The sequence below is a fragment of the Mizuhopecten yessoensis genome, unplaced genomic scaffold (genome assembly GCF_002113885.1).
Source record: "Mizuhopecten yessoensis strain PY_sf001 unplaced genomic scaffold, ASM211388v2 scaffold3229, whole genome shotgun sequence".
In the NCBI taxonomy this organism is placed as follows: Eukaryota; Metazoa; Mollusca; class Bivalvia; order Pectinida; family Pectinidae; genus Mizuhopecten; species Mizuhopecten yessoensis.
In genome coordinates this window covers 2337250-2346909 of record NW_018404940.1, presented here as the reverse complement: position 1 = coordinate 2346909, position 9660 = coordinate 2337250, and the positions used below count along the sequence as shown (strand labels likewise).

The 9660-nt window shown below is 35.8% G+C and overlaps 1 protein-coding gene across 2 annotated transcripts in view; it reads left to right on the top strand.

The window, feature by feature from the left end:
- The window catches only part of LOC110447175 (septin-11-like), a 21004-nt gene extending 14517 nt beyond the window's left edge, over positions 1 to 6487 (top strand). For both annotated transcript variants that reach the window (XM_021492698.1, XM_021492697.1), the window contains 5 exons: positions 998 to 1087; positions 1454 to 1550; positions 2428 to 2584; positions 2968 to 3100; positions 4049 to 6487. In XM_021492698.1, the coding sequence (XP_021348373.1) occupies positions 998 to 1087; positions 1454 to 1550; positions 2428 to 2584; positions 2968 to 3100; positions 4049 to 4207 (636 nt within the window). In that variant the 3' untranslated portion in view covers positions 4208 to 6487. The remainder of the gene's footprint in view (positions 1 to 997; positions 1088 to 1453; positions 1551 to 2427; positions 2585 to 2967; positions 3101 to 4048) is intronic.
- Positions 6488 to 9660: the final 3173 nt, after the last annotated feature.

The following is a 9660-nucleotide window of genomic DNA, read 5'->3' as shown; positions in this document are numbered from 1 at the left end:
TGGCAGGGAGGGAGAAGAAAACAAGAATACCTAAAGTTTTCCTCGCTGTCTGTCCGAAGAAGTTTGTCAGCACTCTTGCGCCTTCATTCTTTCCTAGTTTTTAATCAAACTTCACATTATTGTAAAGAATTTAAATATCTTGGACAATTTCAAGGTAATCGGGGCAAGACAAGGTCACTATTACTATTTTAGAAAATCTTTGTCAGCACTCTAGTGCCTCATTCTTTCATGGATTTTAGTCAAACTTCACATTATTGTAAAAAATTTCAATATATTGGACAAGTTCAAGTTTCAAGGTCCTTGGATCTAGGTTGAGGTCACTGTTGCATCTTAATAGATTGCAGGGGCCGGTAGGGGACATGTATTGCTTCAGCAATACTCAGTATGCTTGTTTTTCCTTGGTCCCACTATACAAGTGATAACCATTAGTTTAGACCCTACCACCTAAATATTATTCATATACAAGTGTACCAAAAACTTAAACAGTTCACAATATGTACATATCAATTGTGATGGATGGTCCAGTGGCAAAGTGAATAGCAGACTCGCCTTTCAGAAAGACAGCTAGGATTCAATTTCCTAGTCGGACATGAATAGACCTGGCCAGCCACACAAGGATTTCTCTGTTAACTTCAATTTCTGTCCATATTAAGACCTTCTGCTTGCTTCTTTTTAGTCCATCAAAAGTGAAAAATATATCGAACTTGAAAAATCTTTGTTTCTGGTTTCTTGATTGTTTAAGTCAATTTTGAACCTGTTGAAGATGTCTTTTCTGTGGATGTTAACACAGACAAATCAAATTAAGACTACAATGTGTACTACGAAATATAGTACAGTTTGACTAGACACTGAAACCTGTCTAATCTTGACACCCTGTAACACACAACATATTTGTCAGACTGGAGAGGATATCAGAATACTCAGGTGTCTGATTAGACAGGATTTACTCAACATTATCAGTGTAGTATTTGATGAAACATTAATGTTTTCCACACAGATTATGTCTGAGCTGATGACCAATGGTGTCCAGATCTACCAGTTTCCCACCGACGACGAGACAGTCGCAGAAACCAACAAAACAATGAATGTAAGAACCACCTCTTTGTATAGGAACTTTTCTATACTATTTGAGTCCAAGCTTAATTTCACAAGAGAGGAATAATTCAAGAAATGTGTTTTCACCATGGCTAATGCTTTCCCTACCTTAGTTTCGTATACTGGAGAAGATCCCCCACCCTTTCCCCCTGTTGTGTAGCATTCTGGACAAGATACACGATTTTCAAGACTCCCTTCCCTGTCGTCTAGTTTACTAGATAAGATTTTAATATTTTATGAACATATATGTCAAACTTGTTCCAGGAATTTTTGTTTCACTTTTATATAATTCATGTATACATGTTCCAGGCTCTTTGTTTCACTATATTATAATATGGTATACATATACATGTTCCAGGGCCACCTTCCATTTGCAGTCGTAGGCAGCAGTGATGAGGTCAAACTGGGAAACAAGATGGTGAAGGCCAGACAGTATCCATGGGGCACCGTCCAAGGTAGGTCAAGGTCATAATACCTGTAAAGCACAGTCCATGTTAGGTTAAGTTCATATTACTTCTGAGGCACTGTTCAAGTGAGGTCATTTTCTTGAGGAGTCGAGGTCAAAGTATTTTGTGAGACAGTCCAAGGTAGGTCAAGGTCATAGAATATGTGAGACACCATTCAGAGAAGTAAAGGTTAGGATCAGTTAACGATAGGTCAAGGTCAAAGAAACGGTGAATCACGGTTAAATGTAGGTCAAAATCATAGTACATGTGAGGAACCATTCAGTGAAGTCAAGGTCATAGTAACTGTGGGGCCAGTTAAAGGTAGGTCAAGGTCATAGTACCTGTTAGGCACTATTCAGGGAAGTCAAGGTTATAGTACCTGTGAGTCACAGTTAAATGTAGGTAAAAGTTAAAGTACCTGTGATGCAGTCAAAAATAGATCAAGGTCATAGTACATGTGGGGCATCATTCAGAGAAATCAAGGGCATAGTACATGTGAGGCATCATTCAGAGAAATCAAGGTCACAGTACATGTGGGGCATCATTCAGAGAAATCAAGGGCATAGTACAAGTGGGGCATCATTCAGAGAAATCAAGGGCATAGTACATGTGAGGCATCATTCAGAGAAATTAAAGTCCTATTTCCTTTTGGCACAGCCATAGGTAGATTAAAGTCATAAGCTGTTGAGCATTATTCAAAGAAGTCAAATGTATTATACCTTAGGGGCACAATCAAAGGTAGGTCAAGGTCAAGGGGGAATTGAGTGCTAGGTAAAGAATTAAGTCACATTAGTGTGTTAGAATTTGTATATTGTCTTTTGATTTAATCATATTAACATTGTTGTCAAATATTTCTTTTAACTGGTTCTATTTTTTGCATTGCTAGTTGAGAATGAGAACCATTGTGACTTTGTCAAGCTTCGTGAGATGTTGATCCGAACAAACATGGAGGACATGAGGGAGACCACTCACAAGCGACACTTTGAGCTTTACCGTAGGAACAAGCTTCAGGAGATGGGCTTCTCCAACAATGACTCCAAAAGGTCGGTTCTATATTCTTGTATAAGAGTATACAGTTTGTCAGAGATATAAATCACTGACTCATGTACAGTTTGTCAAAGATAGGAACCATTGATCCATTTACAATTTTGTTAGAGATATAAAACATTTACTCTTTTACATTTTTTAAAGATAAGAAACATCAACTCATTTAAAGTTTATCAGAGATATCAAACATCAACTCATTTACATTTTGTCGACAATAAGAAACATTGACTTGTTTACAGTTTGTCGACGATAAGAAACATTGATTCATTTTCATTTTGTCGACAATAAGAAACATTGACTCATTTACAGTTTGTCGGAGATAAGAAACATTGACTCATTAACAGTTTGTCAGAGATAACAACCATTGAATTGTTTACAGTTTATCGGAGACATATGAGCTGAAGAGACATCAGCATGAGTCAGATCTGCAGAAGAAAGAGGAGGAAATGAAGCAGACTTTTGTTATCCGGGTCAAAGAGAAAGAAAGTGAACTCAAGGAGGCAGAAAAAGATGTAAGATTATGGTTTTTTTTATGAAAGTCAGTATAATTTACTTTTATATTTTGTGATGAGGATTGTATGGCTTTGAGTTGTTCTTAATAAACTAGAGTTGAAACAACATTCTATCTCAAAATAAGAACGTACGTGTTTGAAAAAAGAATAGCATTAATTGCATCCATATTTGTTTTGTAAGGTGTCATTTATGCCTGAATGTATGGAGATCTTGGTTCAAATGGATTATGATTAAGTAATCACAGTACAATATAGAGAAATCCCATCGACTCCCTCATTTCCCCTTTAACAATCTTTTTTTTAAAAGTCCTTTATGTGACACCATTGCGACAATAAAACCTAGATCACTTTCATTTATGGGGTTGAAATGATCCATATGGCACAGAATTATTTCAGCAATTGAATGCATACATGTGCAGACCTACTGGTATAACTTCAACATGTGTCGCAGACAAACTGAATGGTACACCATATCTATGCAGTTTATTGCTTATAACTATTTTTTTTATATAAGTATATAATTAGGATTGATGCTTTTCGATATAATTCAAAACTTCCTGTTATTATCAGCGTGGCAAGGTCAATAACTAGAACAGCAACTGAGAAACATTTGATGTCACACATAGCTTCCTGCACAAATCTCAATATGAACCGAAGATATCATCTGATTTAAAACAAATGAACCAGAGATCATCTCTGGTTCATTTGTTTTTAATTTGAAGAAAAGATATGATAATTGAAAGGAATAGAATAATCATATAAATTAGTGTCGATTAAAGTGCAGTGGAATGTTTTAAATCATGTTTCTACAAACTATTTTCTGAGTGCGTAGTTACACAGTTGTAGCAGTAGTGATCAGGCTATGTATTCATATACTGCAATTAGCAGCTGTAGTTATACTGTCATAAATGAATCTCCTAAAAGTACGGGTATTCTTCTCTGTTGTAGCTCCATCAGAGGTTTGATACCTTAAAGAAACAACATACAGAAGAGAAGAAAAAGATTGAAGATAGTAAGAAAAGACTGGACGACGAATTCAACCAATACCAACAGCGCAAACTTCAAGTCCAGCAACAACAATCCACTCTGGGAAAGAAAAAGAAGTAAACGTGCCTTACTGGTCACGAAGAGAGAACAGAAGAATAGAACATAGAATTGTTTGAAGATTGATTCACATATGTTACAGAAGAGACTGTTTGCCAACATCTGTGTTCCATACATTGCAATAATTATAGCTTAATAGCTTGGTAACGCCTTGAAACATCTTGTCAACATAACAATCAAGCCAGTTTATGAAAGAGAGTTTTCTAGAAATGCAAATGTGATTTTACTGTCCTGATAACAGTCAACAGGGGACATAACTGTTGTAACACAGTGACTTCTCACAAGAAAAGGAATATTTAGTTGTGTATAAATAATAAATAATCTGAACAGTTTGTTTAAGGTGGTTTCGTTGCTACAGGTTTAAGATAAAAATGGTAGTTATTGTCAACTGTCACTGTCACTGTTTTTGAAAACCAAATGTTGCCCAAATTTGACCGAATGACAATCATTAGAACATCGCCATTTCTCTAACTATGGGTCCAAATTGGTGATTAATATCTGTGCTTTTGTAAGATGTAACATTTAGGCCAAGTATATCACAGGTAAAATTGTATCTATGTATCTATGTACAGTAATACTCTGCAATTCCTGAAGTGAAACCTTTCAGGATATTTTTTTTCCTTTTTTTTTTATATACATGTATATAAAAAAAAAATCATTATTTTCCCTGGAAATTTGAATCATTTATGAAGATTATTAACTCATTTACCCCTAAAGACACATTTGAACTCTTCCAAAACAAAAGTTAGATTAGTTCATTATAAAATTTCAGGGGTGAATAAGTTAAATTAATCAAATTTAAACAAATCAAAAGTGAAAAAATAAAGATCTGAATGATAGCTTACCTGGGATTATATTTTGTATTCATGCTAGGGAAAGTAAACCGTTCAGATTTTAAAAAGTTTAATTTTTATCTCAGGTGATGGCTTTTGCCTGTTATTCTCCATTTCTCGCCATTCTTTACAAATCTCGGTCAGTAAAACTGAATCACTGCCAAAAATTGTCTTATTTATGATTTTCCTTCATATGAATACATGTACTAGTTAGTGTGGAAATGATTTTAAAATCTATGCATTTAGTTGAAATCCTTCGATCCCTTTTGTATATTTTACTACAATTTGTCTTTGGGACATGCTGTGTTCGCATTATTAATGTGTCCATTACTTAAAGAATTATGGTTTGTGGGGCTTTTAATTGACTATTTTTTAAAGATAAAAAAGTCAAAGCATTATACAGTACCACAGGGAAAAAATACTGGTGTCAAGTACTCTTTAGTGAGGGTCCAGGATAGGAGTAAGTTGCTTCACGCTTAAAACTTTAAAGTTGTAGGGAAGCATATTTGTGAAAAGATGCTCATATTATGTAGAATAAGGACCATTATTGAAGTCCCAGGTTGTGTCATTCATAACAAAGTGAACTTTTTTTTTCGTTTTCGGGGACATCCTTGTCATAAGGTATCTGTTAGGTATTTTATGATGCATTAGTCCATAACCATTGTTAACCCCGCTTATACCCTAATGCCTACAGTGAGTAATACTAAATAAACCTTAGGCTCATAATCATTGATGTATGTAGAGGTGCATGTAAATGTTGTCAGATTTTTTTCGTCATTGGTAGTTTGTGTGATGGTTTCATAAAACAGAATTCATCTTGGTGTTTTTTTTATACTGAAATAGACTTTGAGCTTAATATTGTTTTTAAGGTTGTTGAGTAAAACAACTTGCTATGTGGAATTCATTTTACAATTCAACCTGCAATCTACAGCAATCCATGTGCAATTATGTTTTTTATCACAATTTGACTTCTGGCATTTAATGTTGAGCAGGAAGTAGAAGCATGCAGGATAAATCTACAAAAATAGTTTCCTATTCAGTGGTATGTATTCATTAACAGTATGGGGGGAAAATGTCTGTTTCAGACTTGTTTAGTATTTAGGAAACTGAAGTAATATTAAGAAATGGTATTTTATCTTGAATTCAATACTACCATGAAATGTTTTGCTGCCTTGAAAAAATTGCAATAAGCTGGGGAAAAAGTTTTCTAAGGGAGGCTACTTTCAACGTCTCCAGAAATTAAAAATAATAATATGAATGTGTGAGTGAGAATCTGTCCTTTTTATTTTTATACATTAACTATTAATATTAAGCATAATTAATATTTTTGTTTTGTAATCAATTTTTTTATGTAGACCAGGCTGCATGCTGCTGAACTGTGTAGATTGTATGGTATATAAATTATGTATCTAGTCAATTGGCTAACCATCAATAAATAACATTAAATCAATTATCTCTTGGTTTTTGTTCCCCAAGTCCTATTTAAATACGTCCAGATTCAGTGAGTTATGCCATGACTTTGTTTATATGTAAAAGACTCCAATCAGATTTACACAGTATACAAACTATAATCAACTCATATCAACACCAAACTTTGAAACATTTGACCTGCATGGGAAAGATGCATGTTATTTGTCCTCAATATATATTCCAACTTTTGAAGGAATATTGAGCAAATTCAAGCACTTATCAAGGAGTATGTGCAAATTCCTGAACTTTTCCAGGATAACCATATTTTTAGTTCTTTTCAAGCACCTACCTCAATCTGACCATATTTCATGGCCTGTGTGGACCATGTTATTAATCCCCTGACGGAGGGACTATTTACAGTCTGTTTACTCAATCTGTCTGTCGGACATTTTTGTGAATGCAACTCCTTCTGAAACAGTAGTCGTTTTTTAATGCACATGTTTACTTAAGCGGTAAACCAAACACACAAAAAATAAACTTTTAATCGATATTTAGACGTTGATGGATGTTAAATAAGATAGTTTGGTTATCTAACTCGGATATCGTCTGCTTGATAACCGAACAACTGGTAGCAGACATAAAACCACTCAATCTAGCATCAACTCGGATCGTTGCGAAAACTCAGTTATGCGTTTCATAAGGGGTTGTCCAAAATGACAAAAATAAAGAACTATTCTTATTCATGATTTTAAACGTTTTTGATAAAAAAAAAAAGTAAACGCCGTTTTAAGCAAACGGCTGCGTAAATACTCAATTTGTCAATACGATGCCCTGAGGGTTGCTATCGAGAACATGGAATACATGGTTATATCAGAAATCACTTTAAGCTTATTTTCCGTAACTGGTCGATCATTAATACCATTCAGTTCATATTACCTGCGATACTATACAACTAGCAGACGATAGAAACCATCTGACTGGCTCAATGCAAACATCACCCCCGTATTTGAAAAAAAAGGAGATACTAGACATCTCCCTGAAAACTATAGGCCAGTATCGCTTACATCTGTTGTTTCCAAGCTCCTGGAACATATTGTCTGCAAACACCTACTAAAACTGGAAAAGTATGGGATAAAAAGAGACCACTGTTATATCCGGGGTCCCTCAGGGCACGGACCTCGGCCCTTGTTATTTCTTGTCCACATCAACGACTTACCGGATTCTGTTAAATCACAAATACGACTATTCGTGGATGGTTACCTACAAAACCGTGTCATCAAATCAATCTTCTCCAGAAGTTTTAAGAGTTGGCCCATATTTGATGCATGTAATTTCATGTTAAAATATGTAATGCAGCAAATCTTCACATTTCCATATCTCGGTCTTTTGATCTCGGATGACCTGAAATTGAATTCCCATATAAACAATATCTGTAGCAAAGTGAGTTCTACACTGGGTTTCCTACGTCAGAACTTACGACACAGCTCAAGAACATGCGAGGAAAATGCTTATGTACCACTTGTCCTGTCTACACTGGAATATTGTACGATCAATGGGCCCCCTACTTAAAATTAGACATCTTAAAACTGGAACGGATCCAGAGGCAAGCAGCACGTTTCATCTGTGGGGATTACAAGTCCAGGGAAAGAGGCAGTGTTGAAAGGTGAAGGGAGTTACCCCTCACGTGGTTGAGGGGCTAGTGCCAGCGTTATCTCCGTCTTACCACATTACCAAACAACCTCAAGACCAACGACGTATCCAAACAACAAAAAGATTATAGGACTGTCATTGTTAAAATAGTGTGAAAGACCATAAGGCAAACCACTCAAAGTGCTTAGTAAATATACCAGCAAAAACTGACACTTACAGAAACAGCTTCTTTGTAAGACCAATTAGGGAGTGGAACCAACTAGAGAACTACTTAGTACTTGCCAGTGCACAGACGACCTTCAAGGCTGGCCTTACAAACATGTAAGGCAAACTGCGCTCTCTTTCATCCGTCGCGTTAATGCCGGGAATTGGATTCAAGCGACGTACATATTCAGATTAAGATGCTCTCGGTCACATTGATCACACAGTCTGGAGTTCATTACGTACGTTTGTTTCTCTATCGCTTCTACCTGACCAATCGCTAGGCTGATACCTGTCCTTTGATATTACAGAGGAGTTACACCCAACTTCAAAGTATGTCTGTTTTACCGTTTCGCTGACACGCGATTCCTTTGATCTTCATCAAAGACATCATACTAGTCTACTTATATCATCCACCAGGTGTCGCGTAAAGAGCCTTGAATTCAATTTTGTCACGAAATATTCCAAGGAAGGGGGAGGAAGTGTTTCAGAAACGGAACCATGGATTTCGAGGATTGGTGTATTTGGTTCCATTGGCCGGTTTCTTACCGTTCGGAAAGTTTCGTCTGAAGGATTCAAATTCTTGTTTCCCGTTTCTACCATATTATTGTTGATCTTCGGCCAGCTCAGATAATTATCGTGTAGTAATGAATGCTTCATTTTGCAACATAAATAATAATAAAGATATGCCGCATGTCTCAAGTCATTTGAATGATGCAATGTAATTCTGCTATTCGAACGAGCGATGTCATTTTGGACAATCACTGATAAACTGTATCTCTAAACGTTTGTACTTGTTGATTTATGTTCTGCTAACGGATAGCAGACACATTCGTACTTACAAGAGATCTGATATCAGTGGTGATATTGGATACTTTAATACATATTATATCAGTGGTGATATTGGATACTTTAATACATATTATATTACGAGGTTACATAGCAGATCAAAATTTTGTAAGAATTAGTCCGTATGTTTCCTGTATTTTTTGTTGTTATTTAAACATATACAAAAAAATCCACATGGCACGTCAGTAGTAAGTACTTCCGAAAAAAAAAGCTGCTGTACTCTGTGTTCGAAAACAGATTGAAATGAAGAACGTATGATATATCGGAATGGTGGGTGTTGGATTTGGAATAAAAAAAAGAATGCATGGTGAAATATTGGAAGCAAGGATGTAAAACGAAATATTGGGATTAAAACCATCAGACGTAGTAGCGGAGTGAAAGTCGTATGGTCATGACTTATACAAAACCTCCCACGCAATGGCAAAGTCGTATGGTCATGACTTATACAAAACCTCCCACGCAATGGCAAAGTCGTATGGTCATGACTTATACAAAACCTCCCACGCAATGGCA